At 40.7% G+C, this 20,046-nt stretch overlaps 1 protein-coding gene across 1 annotated transcript in view; it reads left to right on the top strand.

Moving 5' to 3' along the window:
- Positions 1–20,046, top strand: part of LOC121321046 (heat shock transcription factor 2 binding protein) — an 85,574-nt gene that overhangs the window by 59,251 nt on the left and 6,277 nt on the right. Inside the window, exon 6 of the mRNA XM_041259958.1 lies at positions 9,077–9,180. Coding sequence (XP_041115892.1) covers positions 9,077–9,180 — 104 coding nt within the window. The remainder of the gene's footprint in view (positions 1–9,076; positions 9,181–20,046) is intronic.

Below are 20,046 nucleotides of genomic sequence, written 5' to 3'. Positions count from 1 at the left end.
TAAAAGCATTGTTTTTAAACAACGAAATGTAACAATTTTCATTAAACCCAATTACTATTGGATAAAAAGTCTATCTTATGTAAAACTGTCGTCGCTGTGTACTTACAGTGTAAAATTTTTGTGTGTATATGTTGCTATGACTAGGTCCCTACCAAATTTACGGCCGTGAAAAATGCACCACGGACCGTGAAATCTGGTCTTCCCCATTCTAGCCTTTGTAAACAACGAAATGTAACCAAATCTCGTCTTTTGTGTATTTTTACCTTGTAGTAATATCCAATTTAGTTATATGTACCGTTACAGGTTCCTGATGCTATTGTTAGCTTGTTTCAATTTAAAAAAGAAAGCTCATCATGAACAGGAGAGGATTTAGTGATTGACACAACAGCCAATAACTGGGCTCTACTCACTGATTGGTAGATATGGGCATCTGGGCCGGGTTTAGTGTGACTGTGGCAGGAAGTGGCGTTGCGGTGATGTCAGGCCAGAAGGCGGAACAAAAACACAGAGGTTGGGTCTGCAGTTCACAAGTGCAGCGTGTGTCGTTTTATTTTAAATCCAAACATAAATAAAATATTTAAACAAAAATGAACACTTCTCACAGAGCAGAAAAATAAAAGGTTTAAACAAAACAATCTCAAACACAAAATAATAACTTAAACTAAGGTCAAGCTGGGCAATCGCCTTCACTGATCCTTTAAGTTTCACTTTCGTTTTTAAATCACCTCTTCCTCTCGCTCTCCAGTTCCTTCTCTGAACATACCACCCAGAGCACTTGTCCCTCTCGGTTATATGTTGGGGGCAGACCCCGTTTCCCTAACTAGTAATTAATGTGATGTGTTGAACACAACTTTTGTTCCTGGGTAGTAAGTGTTATTTCCTAATTGCTTATGCCTCAAAAGTATAGAAAATGGCTATTATTCCCCACAAACTTGCTTTTGTGACCAGGACATTGCTATTTCAAAATATCACTATTTCCAATGGGAAAATGGGCAAATGTGTGTCTTTTCGTTCACATAAAGTCAGAAAAAAACAACATATGAATCCAAATTAACATGTATTTATACTAAAGTAATACAAAGATGACTACAAAAGATTTAGAAGTGAGTAGTTTTTCAAGATTTACAATTATACTGTATTTACAGTATAATTGTAAATCTTGAAAAACTACTCACTTCGAAATCTTTTGTAGTCATCTTTGTATTACTTTAGTATAAATACATGTTAATTTGGATTCATATGTTGTTTTTTGGTTTGTGCAGAAGCAATTAGGCCAATAAACATTACTACCCAGGAAGCAAACAAAAAAACAAATTTTTGTTACCGTGTTATATCTACCATCGGCCCAATCTTTTGGCGTTTACAAATTGTTATTCTATTACCCGGCCGGCCACAATCTGCACGCGTTTATCTCATTCTTAACTGGCAGAGGACGGGCGCCACCCTTGCCTCTAGCCAGAAACAAACATTTAAACAAAACAAACGTGGCACGCTTCGCCATTACGCTAAATGGTCAATAAAGAACATACAAAAAAGCAATTATGCCACGTGCTTATTCAGCGGTCAATAAATAATAACAAATCATAAAACAAAACATAAATACAGCACAACCGGGGGCGGAGGAACGGAAACCTGTTTGTTGTAAATAAATTACTGAACGGGGCTGCTTGCCCCGCGTATAAATAAGAACATAACATTATCGTTACAATTTATGTTTTAGAGTAGTTCGGTGCGCCATTCGGCCCATCTTGCTCGTTTGGTTGTTAGTAGCTTATTGATCCCAGAATCTCATCAAGCAGCTTCTTGAAGGATCCCAGGGTGTCAGCTTCAACAACATTACTGGGGAGTTGATTCCAGACCCTCACAATTCTCTGTGTAAAAAAATGCCTCCTATTTTCTGTTCTGAATGCCCCTTTTTCTAAACTCCATTTGTGACCCATGGTCCTTGTTTCTTTTTTCAGGCTGAAAAAGTCCCTTGCACACTGTCAATACCTTTTAGAATTTTGAATGCTTGAATTAGGTCACCACGTAGTCTTCTTTGTTCAAGACTGAACAGATTCAATTCTTTTAGCCTGTCTGCATATGACATGCCTTTTAAGCCCGGAATAATTCTGGTCGCTCTTCTTTGCACTCTTTCTAGAGCAGCAATATCTTTTTTATAGCGAGGTGACCAGAACTGAACACAATATTCAAGATGAGGTCTTACAAGTGCATTGTACAGTTTTAACATTACTTCCCTTGATTTAAATTCAACACTTTTCACAATAAATCCGAGCATCTTGTTGGCCTTTTTTATAGCTTCCCCACATTGTCTAGATGAAGACATTTCTGAGTCAACAAAAACTCCTAGGTCTTTTTCATAGATTCCTTCTCCAATTTCAATATCTCCCATATGATATTTATAATGTACATTTTTATTTCCTGCGTGCAGTACCTTACACTTTTCTCTATTAAATGTCATTTGCCATGTGTCTGCCCAGTTCTGAATCTTGTCTAGATCATTTTGAATGACCTTTGCTGCTGCAACAGTGTTTGCCACTCCTCCTACTTTTGTGTCGTCTGCAAATTTAACAAGTTTGCTTACTATACCAGAATCTAAATCATTAATGTAGATTAAGAATAGCAGAGGACCTAATACTGATCCCTGTGGTACACCGCTGGTTACCAAACTCCATTCTGAGGTTTTTCCTCTAATCAGTACTTTCTGTTTTCTACATGTTAACCACTCCCTAATCCATGTACATGCATTTCCTTGAATCCCAACTGCGTTCAGTTTGAGAATTAATCTTTTGTGCAGGACTTTGTCAAAAGCTTTCTGGAAATCTAAATAAACCATGTCATATGCTTTGCAATTATCCATTATCGATGTTGCATCCTCAAAAAAATCAAGCAGGTTAGTTAGGCACGATCTCCCTTTCCTAAAACCAATGTTGTTGTCTCCCAGTACCCTGTTACCAAAATAAATAAAAAAAGATTCTAGTCAGATTAGACATGAGTGTCCCAAATAAATAAAAAAAGTGCTACAATCATTACTCCAGCAGATCATGTAAAATTATTTGGAAGGCAAATATATACCAAGTAGTAGAACAATACATAAAAAACACAGCAGGGCAAAAAAAATTCTAAAATAAATGTGCCAGGAAATATGCCAGTAAGGCTTCGCGTTTATTTTTTAGCCTCTGGATATATTGTCCAGCTACAGACTCGTCCCTAGCTCAGCACTGTCTGTCATTTCAACAAACTGCATGGATGCAGAGAGAGCTGTGTCTAAGTACGGACAGGTATTTACACCGCAGGGACAGGGAATGAAGAAATACAGTATTTCAGAATAGTTTTTGAGTTACTGTTGCATACAATGACATTTAAAACCAGAAGATTTTTTTTTTTTTTTTAATAATAACAGTAACAGAAACACAACAATCACAGAGTGATCCTCTGGATTTCAGTTTTATTTTCTCTTAGCTTTTCTAATTTGTTAACTTCGGGGCTTTAAGTGTTTATATTATGCCATTTTTAACTACATCTTCATACTTACACCATTGTGAAATTTAAGATTTAAATACCTGAAACTGAAATTTAAGGTTTTTTAAAATGTTATCACCAGGAAATTTACACCTTGAATTTGGTAGAGACCTATAAATGACACATTGTCTGCACTATAAAATGGTGTATATAGAGGATAAACGACAAAGCCCCATTGAATATGGAAAATATACAAGAAAGCGGTTGGATGTATAACCCACAGTGTGTTTATCTGCTTTAATTTCTGAAAGAACCGCGAGATTCAAGTCACTCAGTCTGATCGAGTATATTTAATACCTCAACTCAATAACTAGTTTTTAAGCAGCAGCATAGAAGGAATAACTCAAAATTCTATAAAAAGCTACACAGTAATAAATCTCAATTACTGTAAATAAAACATAAGAATAAAACCAATAAACAGCGAAAATATGAATACATTTCATTCCCTTTCAAGTAGCGAATATTAACAATTAAGACACCCGAACTTTATATCAAAGGCTCTCGTCAGAGCAGTGTGATGCAGCTGCTGCTCCGCCCCCGAGACCAATATAGGAGCTACGCACACTGACAATGATGAATTTTCCTTTTTAGCTGAGCCTGAAATACATCCGAAAGTGTTGATAAAAATGTTATCATCTTTCTAATTACCTTTTTTGCATTTTTTAGCTTTCGTTGATGTTAAAATCGTTTATTTCTAGCTTTTCTTGTGTTACAGCCAAGTGCTGGTAAAGTCCCACCACGGCCTATTGCTCCGCAGGAAGCCTGCAGCTCAAAAGCCGTCCTTCCTGGGATCCTTAGCAAGTCGGTTTGTGCTCTCTGTTTTTCTAAACGAATACAACTACTTTAGCAGCTTGTTGCTGTAATTAGTGTAGCTATCAGCTCACTTTTACATAGGTTTGTTTACAAGCAGGCTGCTTCCAGTCACTTGTCTGTGCTGACTGGAAGGTTAGCCAGTGGCTGTTTTTACAGGTGGGCATCCCTGTTAACACACCATTAATGGTAACTGCGTCACTGTTGCTTCCGCTTCCGGTATCAATAACAGGACCAAGGTTGCCGTTCGGTACCGGGTACACTGTACCGGTACTGAGTGTTAGTACCGAATGCACTATCCCCGTTCTGAGTGTCAGTGCCGAGTTCACTGTGTCCTGGTATCGAGTGGTGGTAGTGAGTGCATCATCCTGGTACTGAATGCCCTGAGTACCGGTACAGAGTGACACTGTCTACTGTGTGCACTAATACCTGATACTGTCTATTGTGTGCATTGGCACTGCATACTGTGCACCCTGGCACTGTCTCCTGTACACAGTGGCTGTCCAAAGTATTCACCCCCCTTTTCCACATTTATTGTGTTACAACATGGAATCAGAATGGATTTCATTAGGAGTTTTTGCCACTGATCAACATAAAAAAAGCCCATAATGTCAAAGTGAAAAATAAAATCTACAAATTGTTCTAAATTAATTACAAATATAAAACAGAAAATGATTGCATAAGTATTCACCCCCTTTGCTATGACACACCTAAATAAGCTCTGGTGCAACCAATTGTCTTTAGAAGTCACATAATTAATTGAATGGAGTCCACCTGTGTGCAATTAAGGTGTTTCACACGATTTCAGGTTAAATACACCTGTCTCTGGGAGGTCCCACAGTTGGTTAGTACGTTTCCTAACAAAAACTACATCATGAAGAAGAAGAAACATTCAAAGCAAATCCAGAATAAGGTTCTTCAAAAGCACCAATCAGGGGTAGGATATAAGAACATTTCCAAGGCTTTGAATATCCCCAGTAAATTAAGAACTCGGAGAATATGGCACAACTGTGAATGTGTCTAGAACCAGCCTTCCTCAAAAACTGAGTATCTGGGCGAGAAGGGAACTAGTCAGGGAGGCCACCAAGAGGCCTATGGCTACTCCAAAGGAGTTACAGTCTTCCACGGCTGAGCTAGGAGACATTGTGCATACGGCAGCAACAGCCCGGGTGCTTCACAAAACTGGCCTTTAAGGGAGAGTGGCAAAAAGAAAGCCATTGTTGAAAAAATCTCACATCAGATCTTGGCTAGAGTTTGCCAGAAGGCATGTGGGAGACTCTGAGACCAAGTGGAAGAAGATTCTATGGTCTGATGAGACCATTATAGAGCTTTTCGGCCTCAATGCTAAGCGCTATGATTGGTGCAAGCCTAACACCGCAAATCATCCTGAGTACACCATCCCTACCGTGAAGCATGGTGGTGACAGCATCATGCTATGGGGATGCTTCTCTGCGTCAGGGCCTGGAAAGCTTGAGGGCAAAATGGATGCAGCAAACTACAGAGAAATCCTGGAGGAAAACCTACTGAAGTCTGCAAGAGACCTGGGACTTGGGAGAAGATTCATCTTCCAGCAGAACAATGACCCCAAACATACTGCCAATGCCACACTGGAGTGGCTTAAAAACAAAAAGGTCAATGTTCTGGAGTGGCCCAGTCAAAACCCAGACCTCAATCCAATTGAGAATATGTGGAAAGAGTTGAAAATTGCTTTTCACCAAATGTCCCCATCCAACTTAACGGAGCGTGAGCAATTTTGCAAAGAAGAATGGGCATAAATTGCAGTATCCAGATGTGCAAAGCTGGTAGAGACTTATCCAAATAGACTCATGGCTGTTAATGCTGCCAAAGGTGCCTTTGACTGAAGGAGGTGAATACTTATGCAATCAATTATTTTCTGTTTTGTATTTGTAATTAATTTAGAACAATTTGTAGATTTTATTTTTCACTTTGACATTATGGACTTTTTTTGTGTTGATCAGTGGCAAAAACTCCTAATTAAATCCATTTTGATTCTATGTTGTAAAGAAAAGTCCAAGGGGTAAATATTTTTGAGAGCCTGTGTGTGTATGTGTATGTGTGTGTATATATATACTGGGTGCATTGACACGCTGCTGTCTGCACTCACACTGTCTGGATTGTCTTCTGTGCTTACTGCTGTGTGTAGTGATACTATTTAATGTTACTACTGTGTGCACTGCTACACAGTACAGAGCCCGGCTGTTTCTTGCATGTGTTTCTTGCAAGACCATGTTGCCTTCAGAAGACTGACATGATAAATTAATTGTCTGTCTGGGTCTTGAGCACGCTCAAGAGACTATGGTTGCCGCATTTTTGTGTGATTTTTGTACCCCATCCACCAAGCGTACACTTGAGAGTCGGTGGCCTGTCATTCCAGGGAATGCTCCCTCGCATCCGCTCGGCATCGCCACGCTCTGTCAGTGAGACTGGACCTGTCTCCCGGGGTTCTGTGTCAAGGGAGGGTAGGTGTCTCATTGGAAGGAGTCCAATCGAGAAGCCATGTTCCTCGCCTTTCCTTCTCATCTTCCTCCCCAAGTTCTCCCTTGCCTTCTCCCCCTCAAAAACAGGAGGAAGAAAGCAACTTATTCTTAATGAACTACTGCAAGTGCACTCTACACTACCAGTTTCCCCCTCACTTGCTCCACACGCTCTTGTATAGGTAATGGCATAGGGTATCTGTCATCTCTGCATCTGAGAAGGCTGATGAGCAGGTTAATAGCATTCCCATCTGAAGATCCACACTCTGACAGCACCCTGGTAACACATCTCTCCTTATCAGCAGAGGTTATGCTTCTGCTGCAGCAGGCTACTGCAGTCTTGCACATGCCCTGGCCTGCTGCGAAGGAGGAGAGGCACTCTTATCTACGATGAGCAGCCTTCTGTTGCTACTGCTACCCCTCCGGTCCACCCGAACTTCCTATTTGAGCTGCATCTGGGAACACCCAGCTACAGCCACGGCCGTTTTGTGCTCAGTGGACTTATACAAGGTGACTGAAGTGGACAAACTAGGTCTGACTCTTTTTCCACCAGTAGAGGTACCTACTGCAGCACAGGTTCAGCCAGCCAACCTATCCTTGCTGTCCAAGGACGCAGCGTGCCCAAACAAGCAGTGAAGGGTGACGGAGGTCATCCTCAAAAAGGCTTATGCAGCTAGTGTGTTTACCGCACGCCTGGGAAGCTATAATAGCATATCCTTGGACGAGCTGCGCTTGATCTCCAGGAACCTGTGCCGGCTGTCCAAAGCTGTCACAGGCAGCTTTGGCTTTCCCAGGCACGTGTTCTTGACAGGGACAAGATGTGGACGAAATGGTGCAGCGATCCCATCGCGAAAGGGAGTCTACCAAAGAACTTGTGCTTCTTCTCCCTAAGTGCCTGCCTCCACCATGTAAGCCTGCAGCACAGTGGCACCCTAAGCCCCAGTTTCCAGTTCTGTCTCGTTTGGTTTTCCATAAAAGGAAAGGGGGACCTCTAGGGGTAGACGCATTGGTTCATCTGTAGCCAGCACATATACCCATTTTCACCACTTGCGCTGCTCCTGTTATGCCTGGAGAAGGTCAGGCAGGACCGGGCCCCATTCTGGCCCAGGAGAGTATGGTTCTCCTCCCCGATGCAGCTTTTGAGCGGCCAACTGCGGGAACTGCCGATGCGCCACAACCTGCTGAGCCCAGCGGAGGGCACTTTGTGGCACCACAACCCATCAAGCCTACAGCTGTGGGTCTGGCCCCTGAACAGGCCTCTACCCGTTCCCATTATGGGTACAAGTGGGGCATGTTCCAGGCATGGTGCTTGTCTCATAGTTTTGAACCCACAACATGCCCTGTGGCAGTTATACTATATTTTTACAGAACCTTTTTGATGAAGGGAAATTTCCCTCTATTTGGCAGCCATCTTGGTGTAGCCATGTAAAAATCGATTGTCTCCCAGGAGCTTATTTCCTGGCAGGGCAATTTTTGAAAGGCACCCAACGGCAAAGGACAGAGTGAAGGTTACCCTTCGTACTAACCCAGCTTTTTGCTGAAGACCGTCTTGTCTTTTCATGTTAACCAGTCGGTGGAATTGGTGGCTTTCCATCTCCCGCCTTTCAAATCTGACAGGAAGCGCCAGCTCCATAAGCTTTGCCCAGTGCAGGCATTAGCGTATTATGTTGACAGGACCAAAAGCTGGAGGCAGTCAGAACAATTCTTTGTTACAGAGCTAAGTCCCAAGGACAGGCTCTGTCTAAACAGCAACTGTCTAAATGGTTGACAGGCACAGTTAAGACTTATGAACTGGCCAATCTGCCCCCACCAGAGAAGTTCACCAGCCATTCCATGAGGGGTCTGGGTACTTCATGGGCTTGGTTCCCAGGTGCATCCCCCCCCCCCCCCCCCTATTCAGCAGTGTGGCCCCCCCCCCCCCCCCCCCCCCCCCCCCCCCCCCCCCCCCCCACTTTTACTAGGTTCTACTGACTGAATGTTATAGATCCGCATAACCCTGGGTTCGGCACTAGAGTGCTGAGGGTGTTCATGGTCGCTGTCCTCGAAGGAAAATGACATCGTTGACAGTATGTGCAGCTCCTTCAAGCTCTCTGGGGCAAAGCAGTAGCCACATCACACTGCTCTGATGAGTTGTCTTTGGTATAAAGTTTCAGGTTCTGGTGTTGTAAGGGAAACATTCATTTTGTAATGGTTAATATTCCTATTTCGGTGAACCAGGGTTATGATAATAGCCTAACGTTTTCTTTCAGGTTACTGTTAAAGTCCCTGTACAATGTGAGCATTAATGTGAATGGACTGAAGTACATCAGTGAGCGTCCTGGGTTTATTCGCCTGCTCTGGTGTCATTTACAGGGTAAGTTTTTTCTTTTCATTCTAAGAAATACTTAGAGTAGCAGCATCTTCCTGATATACCTGGATTAAATTTCCCTTTTTGGTGTTGCTGTAAAGTAGGGTTGGCCATGCTCTGACTCCAAAGCCCTGGAGCCGGGGTGGAGCCTGATAGATTTCTGAGTTGGATGTGTGGATGCCTGAGCCAGAGCTGCACTGAAGCTGGGGTCACCGGAATGCTCCGGAATATGGAGCCAGAGCTGAGGTTCTGGAGCAGCTCCACTGTTTCCTGCCTTTCACCTTTAAAAAGATCCTTCCTGAATAATTCAGTTTAAACATTTGAATTAGCAAATTTAAAAAGTATATACAATAACTAAGTGATAATTCAGAAGTACTTTAATGTACATAATGTTTCTATTGATTTAAGGTGTTGTCCAAAATTATAAACTAAGTCATGTTCAACCATTACCTAGTATGAAAACACAGTGCAGGCTTATGAGAGGGTCCTCATAATCACTTAGTAAAGAGGACAGAGAATGAAAGATTATAGTCAAATGCAATCCGAAAACATAGGATTCTATGATTAATTAATAAAATAAAAGTTTGAGTGGTAGAAAATCTGTCATGTTCACAATGTAGTGAGTCACAGACAGACTGTTAAATGAAATGTGTAGTATAGTAATACTTAACATATGACATTAGAATTATTATATATATATATATATATATATATATATAATATATATATATAGTACTGTGAAAAAGTTTTAGGCAGGTGTGAAAAAATGCTGTAAAGTAAGAATGCTTTCAAAAATAGACATGTTAATAGATTATATTTATCAATTAACTAAATGCAAAGTGAGTGAACAGAAGAAAAATCTACATCAAATCAGTATTTGGTGTGACCACCCTTTGCCTTCAAAACAGCATCAGTTCTTCTTGGTACACTTGCACAAAGTCAGGGATTTTGTAGGCATATAGTCAGGTGTATGATTAAACAATTATACCAAACATGTGCTATTGATCATCAATTCAATATGTAGGTTGAAACACAATCATTAACTGAAAGAGAGACAGTTGTGTAGGAGGAATAAAACTGGGTGAGAAACAGCCAAACTCAGCTAACAAGGTGAGGTTGCTGAAGACAGTTTACTGTCAAAAGTCATACACCATGGCAAGACTGAGCACAGCAACAAGACACAAGGTAGTTATACTGCATCAGCAAAGCCTCTCCCAGGCAGAAATTTCAAGGCAGACAGGGGTTTCCAGATGTGCTGTCCAAGCTCTTTTGAAGAAGCACAAAGAAATGGGCAACGTTGACGACCGTAGACGCAGTGGTCGGCCAAGGAAACTTACTGCAGCAGATGAAAGACACATCATGCTTACTTCCCTTCGCAATCGGAAGATGTCCAGCAGTGCCAGTGAACAGTTTGTTTGCTGAAGGGCTGGAGAGCGGTACACGAATGAGTGTCTGCAGGCAACAGTGAAGCATGGTGGAGGTTCCTTGCAAGTTTGGGGCTGCATTTCTGCAAATGTTGTTGGGGATTTGGTCAGAATTAATGGTCTTCTCAGTGCTGAGAAGTACAGGTAGATACTTATCCATCATGCAATACCATCAGGGAGGCATCTGATTGGCCCCAAATGTATTCTGCAGCATGAAAACGACCCCAAACATACAGCGAAATTCATTAAGAACTATCTTCTGCGAAAAGAAGAACAAGGAGTCATGGAAGTGATGGTATGGCCCCCACAGAGCCCTGATCTCAACATCATCGAGTCTGTCTGGGATTACATGAAGAGAGAGAAGCAACTGAGGCTGCCTAAATCCATAGAAGAACTGTGGTTAGTTCTTCAGGATGTTTGGGCCAACCAACCTGCCGAGTTCCTTCAAAAACTGTGTGCAAGTGTACCTAGAAGAATTGATGCTGTTTTAAAGGCAATGGGTGGTCACACCAAATATTGATTTGATGTAGATTTTTCTTCTGTTCACTCACTTTGCATTTTGTTAATTGATAAATATAAACTATTAACATGTCTATTTTTGGAAGCATTCTTACTTTACAGCATTTTTTCACACCTGCCTAAAACTTTTGCACAGTACTGTGTGTATATATATATATATATATATATATATATATATATATATATATATATATATATATATATATATATATATATATATATATATATATATATATATATATATATATATATATATATATATATATATATATATATATATATATATGTATGTGTATATATATATATATATATATATATATATATATATATATATATATATATATATATATATATATATAAAAAATGGAAAATTACCTATATGGTAACAGTATCCTGGGAGACAGTCAACATGGTTTTAGGAAAGGGAGATCGTGTCTAACTAACCTGCTTGATTTTTTTGAGGATGCAACATCGATAAAGGATAATTGCAAAGCATATGATATGGTTTATTTAGATTTCCAGAAAGCTTTTGACAAAGTCCCGCACAAAAGATTCATTCTCAAACTGAACGCGGTTGGGATTCAAGGAAACGCATGTACATGGATTAGGGAGTGGTTAACATGTAGAAAACAGAAAGTACTGATTAGAGGAGAAACCTCAGAATGGAGTGTGGTAACCAGTGGAGTATCACAGGGATCAGTATTAGGTCCTCTGCTATTCCTAATCTACATTAATGATTTAGATTCTGGTATAGTAAGCAAACTTGTTAAATTTGCAGACGACACAAAAATAGGAGGAGTGGCAAACACTGTTGCAGCAGCAAAGGTCATTCAAAATGATCTGGACAAGATTCAGAACTGGGCAGACACATGGCAAATGACATTTAATAGAGAAAAGTGTAAGGTACTGCATGCAGGAAATATAAAGGTGCATTATAAATATCATATGGGAGATAATGAAATTAAAGACGGACTCTATGAAAAAGACCAAGGAGTTTTTGTTGACTCAGAAATGTCTTCATCTAGACAATGTGGGGAAGCTATAAAAAAGCCAACAAGATGCTCGGATACATTGTGAAAAGTGTTGAATTTAAATCAAGGGAAGTAATGTTAAAACTGTACAATGCATTAGTAAGACCTCATCTAGAATATTTTATTTGGTCACCTCGCTACAAAAAGGATATTGCTGCTCTTGAAAGAGTGCAGTGAAGAGCGACCAGAATTATTCCGGGTTTAAAAGGCATGTCATGTGCAGACAGGCTAAAAGAATTGAATCTGTTCAGTCTTGGACAAAGAAGACTATGCGGCGACCTAATTCAAGCATTCAAAATTGTAAAAGGTATTGACAGTGTCGACGCAAGGGACTTTTTCGACCTGAAAAAAAGAAACAAGGACCAGGGGTCACAAATGGAGATTAGACAAAGGGGCATTCAGAACAGAAAATAGGAGGCACTTTTTTACACAAAGAATCATGAGGGTCTGGAACCAACTGCCCAGTAATGACACCCTGGGATCCTTCAAGAAGCTGCTTGATGAGATTCTAGGATCAATCAGCTACCAACAACAAAACAAGCAAGATGGGCCGAATGGCCTCCTCTCGTTTGTAAACTTTCTTATGTTCTTTATATATATATATATATATATATATATATATATATATATATATATATATATATATATATATATATACAGCTCTGGAAAAAATTAAGAGACCACTGCAAATTTTTCTTAAATCAGCATCTCTACATGTATGGCAACCATTCCATTCCAGTGTCTGTTGAATTCCAACACAGGCACACCTCATTCTACTGAATGAGGTACTGATTAGGGGATCACCTGAACCAAATCTTATTTAACGAGGAAAAGTATAAAAACCACTCCTGTGGTCATCACTATCCTCTTGCAATAGGACCAGCTGGATGGCAAAACAGTGCTAGTAGTACCTCAAAAGTAATTGGAATAAAAAAATAACTATTGACCATGCCCAAAGAGTTGAAAAGGAAAGTTTTGAGTGAGGAAAAGAAGGGTTCAATTCTGGCTTTACTGGCAGAGGGATACAGTGAGCGTCGGGTTGCTTCCATCCTTAAAATTTCAAAGACGGTGGTTCATAAGAACAAGGTCAAGCAGCACACATTGAGGACAACAAAGCTACAGACCGGCAGAGGGCGAAAACGACTCTCCACTGACTGGGATGACCGCCAACTCATTCGAATGTTACTCAGCAACCGTAGGATGACATCAAGTGACCTACAAAAAGAATGGCAAACGGCAGCTGGGGTGATGTGCACGGCGAGGACAGTTCGAAACAGGCTCCTAGGGACAGGGCTGAAGTCTTGCAAAGCTAGAAAAAAGCCCTTCATCAATGAGAAGCAAAGAAGAGCCAGGCTGAGGTTTGTAAAAGACCATAAGGATTGGACCGTAGAGGACTGGAGTAATGTCATCTTCTCTGATGAGTCCAGTTTTCAGCTTTGCCCAACACCTGGTCATCTAATGGTTAGACGGAGACCTGGAGAGGCTTATAAGCCACAGTGTCTCGCACCAACTTTGAAATGGGGTGGAGGATCGGTGATGATCTGGGGGTGCTTCAGCAAGGCTGGAATTGGGCAGATTTGTCTTTGTGAAGGACGCATGAATCAAGCCAAGTACAGCTTGTCCTGGAAGAAAACTTGCTTCCTTCTGCTCTGACAATGTTCCCCAACTCTGAGGATTGGTTTTTCCAGCAGGACAATGCTCCATGCCACACAGCCAGGTCAATCAAGGTGTGGATGCAGGACCACCAGATCAAGACCCTGTCATGGCCAGCCCAATCTCCAGACCTGAACCCCATTGAAAACCTCTGGAATGTGATCAAGAGGAAGATGGATGGTCACAAGCCATCATACAAAGCCGAGCTGCTTGAATTTTTGCGCCAGGAGTGGCATAAAGTCACCCAACATGGATGTGAAAGACTGGTGGAGAGCATGCCAAGACGCATGAAAGCGGTGATTGAAAATCAGGGTTATTCCACCAAATATTGTTTTCTGAACTCTTCCTAAGTTAAAACATTAGTATTGTGTTGTTTAAAAATGAATATGAACTTACTTTCATAAGTATAAGTATTCAACCCCTGTGCTGTGGAAGCTCCCCGTTTGCACCGACGAAAGAAATTGCCCTAACGAGGACATAATTCATTACCATTGGCCTCCACCTGTGAACCATTAAAGTTGCTGTCACATTTTCTGGATAAAAACCCCACTGTTGAAGGATCATTGGTAAGGCTGTGAATCTGATGGAAAATAAAGACCAAAGAGCATTCTACAGAAGAGATAAAGTAATACAAATGCATAGATTAGGGAAAGGGTACAAAATAATATCCAAGTGTTTGGATATCCCAATGAGCACAGTTGGATCAATAATCAGGAAGTGGAAGCTGCATCACACCACCCAGGCACTGCCAAGAAAAGGCCGTCCCTCAAAACTCAAACAAAAAGGAGACTTGTGAGAGAAGCCACAGAGAGGCCAAGAATCACTTTGAAGGAGCTACAGAGTTCAGTAGCTGGGAGTGGAGTAATGGTACACCAGTCAACCATATCAAGAGCTCTGCATAACACTGGCCTGTATGGGAGGGTGGCAAGAAAGAAGCCGTTACTCAAAGCGCTATGTGTGGCGCAAACCTAACACTGCCCATGCCTCAAGACACACCATCCCTACAGTGAAGTATGGTGGTGGCAGCATCATGCTGTGGGGATGCTTCTCATCAGCAGGGACTGGGCATCTTGTTACAATTGAAGGAAGAATGGATAGAGCAAAATACAGGAAAATACTGCAAGAGAATCTGCTTCAGTCCGCTAAAAAACTGAAGCTTGGGAGGAAATTCACCTTTCAGCAGGACAATGATCCCAAGCACAAGGCCAAAGCAACATTGGAGTGGCTCAAGAACAAAAAGGTGAATGTCCTACAGTGGCCCAGTCAAAGTCCTGATCTCAATCCCATCGAGAATCTGTGGCACTATTTGAAAATTGCGGTCCACAAGCGTCGTCCAACCAACCTGAACAACCTGGAGCAAATCTGCCAAGAAGAATGGGCCAAAATCACTCCGACACTGTGTGCAAAGCTGGTACATACTTACCCCAAAAGTTTTTTATTTTTCTTAAAAATATTTCCCAACTTAAAACCAATGTCACCTTACAATAATTGATTTTGAGTTTAAGTGTTTTATGATAATTTAAATGTACCATTTGTAATTCAGTAATATGAGAGAATTGGTCAGGGGTCTGAATACATAAGAACATAAGAACATAAGAAAGTTTACAAACGAGAGGAGGCCATTCGGCCCATCTTGCTCGTTTGGTTGTTAGTAGCTTATTGATCCCAAAATCTCATCAAGCAGCTTCTTGAAGGATCCCAGGGTGTCAGCTTCAACAACATTACTGGGGAGTTGATTCCAGACCCTCACAATTCTCTGTGTAAAAAAGTGTCTCCTATTTTCTGTTCTGAATGCCCCTTTTTCTAAACTCCATTTGTGACCCCTGGTCCTTGTTTCTTTTTTCAGGCTGAAAAAGTCCCTTGGGTCGACACTGTCAATACCTTTTAGAATTTTGAATGCTTGAATTAGGTCGCCACGTAGTCTTCTTTGTTCAAGACTGAACAGATTCAATTCTTTTAGCCTGTCTGCATATGACATGCCTTTTAAGCCCAGAATAATTCTGGTCGCTCTTCTTTGCACTCTTTCTAGAGCAGCAATATCTTTTTTATAGCGAGGTGACCAGAACTGAACACAATATTCAAGCTGAGGTCTTACTAGTGCATTGTACAGTTTTAACATTACTTCCCTTGATTTAAATTCAACACTTTTCACAATGTATCCGAGCATCTTGTTAGCCTTTTTTATAGCTTCCCCACATTGTCTAGATGAAGACATTTCTGAGTCAACAAAAACTCCTAGGTCTTTTTCATAGATTCCTTCTCCAATTTCAATATCTCCCATATGATATTTATAATGTACATTTTTATTTCCTGCGTGCAGTACCTTACACTTTTCTCTATTAAATGTCATTTGCCATGTGTCTGCCCAGTTCTGAATCTTGTCTAGATCATTTTGAATGACCTTTGCTGCTGCAACAGTGTTTGCCACTCCTCCTACTTTTGTGTCGTCTGCAAATTTAACAAGTTTGCTTACTATACCAGAATCTAAATCATTAATGTAGATTAGGAATAGCAGAGGACCTAATACTGATCCCTGTGGTACACCGCTGGTTACCACACTCCATTCTGAGGTTTTTCCTCTAATCAGTACTTTCTGTTTTCTACATGTTAACCACTCCCTAATCCATGTACATGTGTTTCCTTGAATCCCAACTGCGTTCAGTTTGAGAATTAATCTTTTGTGCGGGACTTTGTCAAAAGCTTTCTGGAAATCTAAATAAACCATGTCATATGCTTTTGCAATTATCCATTATCGATGTTGCATCCTCAAAAAAATCAAGCAAGTTAGTTAGGCACGATCTCCCTTTCCTAAAACCATGTTGACTGTCTCCCAGTACCCTGTTACCATATAGGTAATTTTCCATTTTGGATCTTATTATAGTTTCCATAAGTTTGCATATAATAGAAGTCAGGCTTACTGGTCTGTAGTTACCTGGTTCAGTTTTGTTTCCCTTTTTGTGGATCGGTATTACGTTTGCAATTTTCCAGTCTGTCGGTACCACCCCTGTGTCAAGAGACTGCTGCATGATCTTGGTTAGCGGTTTGTAAATAACTTCTTTCATTTCTTTGAGTACTACTGGGAGGATCTCATCCGGCCCAGGGGATTTGTTTATTTTAAGAGCTCCTAGTCCCTTTAACACTTCTGCCTCAGTTATGCTAAAGTTATTTAAAACTGGATAGGAACTGGATGACATGTGGGGCATGTTGTCAGTATCTTCCTTTGTAAAAACTTGTGAAAAGTAATCATTTAACATATTTGCTATTTTTTTTTCTTCTTCCTCTACGATTTTGCCATTTGTATCTCTTAAACATTTAATCTCCTCTTTGAATGTTCTCTTGCTGTTGTAATATTGGAAAAACATTTTGGAATTGGTTTTAGCTCCCTTAGCAATGTTTATTTCTATTTCTCTCTTGGCCTTTCTAACTTCCTTTTTGACTTGCGTTTGCAGTTCCGTGTACTCTTTCTGCGTACTTTCTTTTTGGTCCTTTTTTAATGCTCTGTAAAGTGCCTTTTTTCACTGAATATTTTTTTTTAATTGATCTATTAAACCATTTTGGCAATTTAGTTTTACATTTAGATTTGTCTACTTTAGGGATGTAATTGTTTTGCGCCTCTAGTACTACATTTTTGAAGAACAACCATCCTTCTTCTGTGGGTGTTTTCTCTATTTTACTCCAATCTACTTCTGTTAGTCTCTGTTTCATACCTTCATAGTTTGCTTTTCTAAAATTGTAAACCTTAGCTTTAGTCTTTACTTTTGGGGATTTAAAAAACACTTCAAATGAGACCATGTTGTGGTCTGAGTTTGCCAGTGGTTCTCTGACCTCTGTTTTAGTTATTCTATCTTCGTTATTTGAAAACACTAAATCAAGGCATGCCTCCCCTCTAGTGGGTGCCTTCACAAATTGTGTTAGGAAGCAGTCATTTGTCATTTCCACCATTTCTATTTCATCCTTCGTGCTACCCACCGGGTTTTCCCATTTTATTTGGGGGAAGTTGAAATCCCCCATTAGTATGGCTTCTCCTTTGCTACACACATTTCTAATGTCATTGTATAACAGATTATTGTGCTCACCGTCTGAATCTGGCGGTCTATAGCATGCTCCTATTATTATGCCTTTTGAATTTTTGTCTGTTATTCTGACCCATATTGATTCGGTTTTATTTTCTTTGTCCAGGTTTAACACCTGGGCTTCAAGACTGTTTCTTATGTATAGCGCTACCCCTCCTCCTCTTCTGTCCTGCCTGTCTTTCCTATACAGTGTATACCCACAAATATTATATTCGTCCCCATCACTCTCAGATAACCACGTTTCTGTAACACCTATCACATCATAGTTACCTGTTAGTGCAGTAGCTTCAAGTTCTAGAATTTTGTTTCTGATACTTCTAGCATTTAGATAAATACATTTAATGGTTGTCTTACCTGAGTTGTTGTTCTTGTTTTGATGCGGTCTCCCTACTGTTTTTTTGTTGATTTCTCCCCCACTACTACCGGGTCGTCTCCTGTTCGTTCTAGGAGCCTGTCCACGTTTTCAGCGATGTGCTTGACCGAGGCTCCCGGAAGGCAGCACACTGTTGTAGTAAGGGGGTCCAAACTGCGAATTGAACTTGCTGTGTTTCTCAATATGGAGTCCCCAACAATGACCTCCCTTCTTTTTGCTGTCTGGTCACCACTGTCAATAGGGTCCTGGATGTTGTTCCTTTCATTCTCTTGTTGTTGGTTCTGCTCATCAAAATTCTGAAGTGACTCAAATCTGTTGGTTGTTTTGATTTCTGGTGGTTGTGTTTGACGAAGTTTCTTTTTTTACCTGCTTCTGCCTACCTGAACCCAGCTGTTCTGACCTTCTATCTCCCTGGTGGCTTTCAGTCTGTTAGGGGTGATGCAGACTTCCATGAATTGTGGGTGTACCAGTTCCTCAAGATCCTGTTGCTGTCTCACTTCTTCCAGCTCCATTTCTAGCATGCTTACTAGTTTATGCAAATCCTGGATCGCGCGGCACTTTACGCACACTTGGTTTAGCTCCGCTGGGTTTTCTCAGATTTCCCACATCAAGCAGGTGTCACAGATTAAGTGTGTATATATATATATCCTGTTCAATATATGTGAATCCTTAGCAGGTCATTGTTGGATCAGTGGGTTTGGTTCTTGGTCAGTGGTGCTTTGAGAAAGATGAGAAGAGAGGCTATTTTGACCTACATGTATTTGTGATTAGCGGATATACTAAACAAGCACATAAGAAAGTTTACAAACGAGAGGAGGCCATTCGGCCCATCTTGCTCGTTTGGTTGTTAGTAGCTTATTGATCCGAGATTCTCATCAAACAGCTTCTTGAAGGATCCCAGGGTGTCAGCTTCAACAACATTACTGGGGAGTTGGTTCCAGACCCTCACAATTCTCTTCACTTCAAATGTAATAAGAACCAAGTTCTTGCCTAACTGTTTAATTCTAATACAGTTTTATCCAAGTCAGACCATCTAATGCTATCTTGGTACTCTATGACCATTACTTGAAGGTCCAAATCAAAGGTTTCCCACAATCCTTAGCTATGCTTTAGTCTACCTGTGTGACGGGCTTCAGATAATTGCAGGAAGAGTCTACAGCGTGATCTTTCAAGGCCCCATCCCCCCCACCCCCCAAAAAGCCTACATGAAAATGCTGACATTAGAGCAGGTCCTAGGTTTTCAAAATGTAATTACAACACAGTGAAAGTGAAAAAAGTCCCTTTCGACTGGTTTGCAGTATCCTGTATTGTACACAAACACATAGGCATTGCAGAGTAGGAGCACCAGCTCACAATGTTATAATAATCTTTTTCTCTGTGTGCCGGTAGAGGATCATAATCTGTAATTTGATTGGTAGATGGATTTCCAAAGTGGTAAAAATATGTTTTTCTGTGTGTCTTAAAGAAACCAAAAAAACACTTTTTCATTCCTATATGGATCACTGTCCGTGTGTGGAAAGCAGGTACTACTAAAATATTTTTCATAGCATTTGAGAGAGGCATCTGAAGTCCTTTTAAGGTAATTTATATTTTATTACAAACCCCCAACACATATGTGTGTGTGTGAGAGGGTAGTGGACTGAGTCAAATGGTGGTGTTAATGGGACTGGCAGAAAAAATACTCAGGAGGCTTGACTTAGTTCTCCCCGCAGCAGGGTTTTATTAAGTTTGGTCATAAAAATGACCACCGACCAGTAATTCAACCAAAAAGAAAGTAAAACAAAGTAATGAAAATAAAA

The sequence above is a fragment of the Polyodon spathula genome, chromosome 9 (assembly GCF_017654505.1).
Source record: "Polyodon spathula isolate WHYD16114869_AA chromosome 9, ASM1765450v1, whole genome shotgun sequence".
Taxonomy (NCBI): Eukaryota; Metazoa; Chordata; class Actinopteri; order Acipenseriformes; family Polyodontidae; genus Polyodon; species Polyodon spathula.
This window is presented reverse-complemented; position numbering and strand designations above follow the sequence as displayed.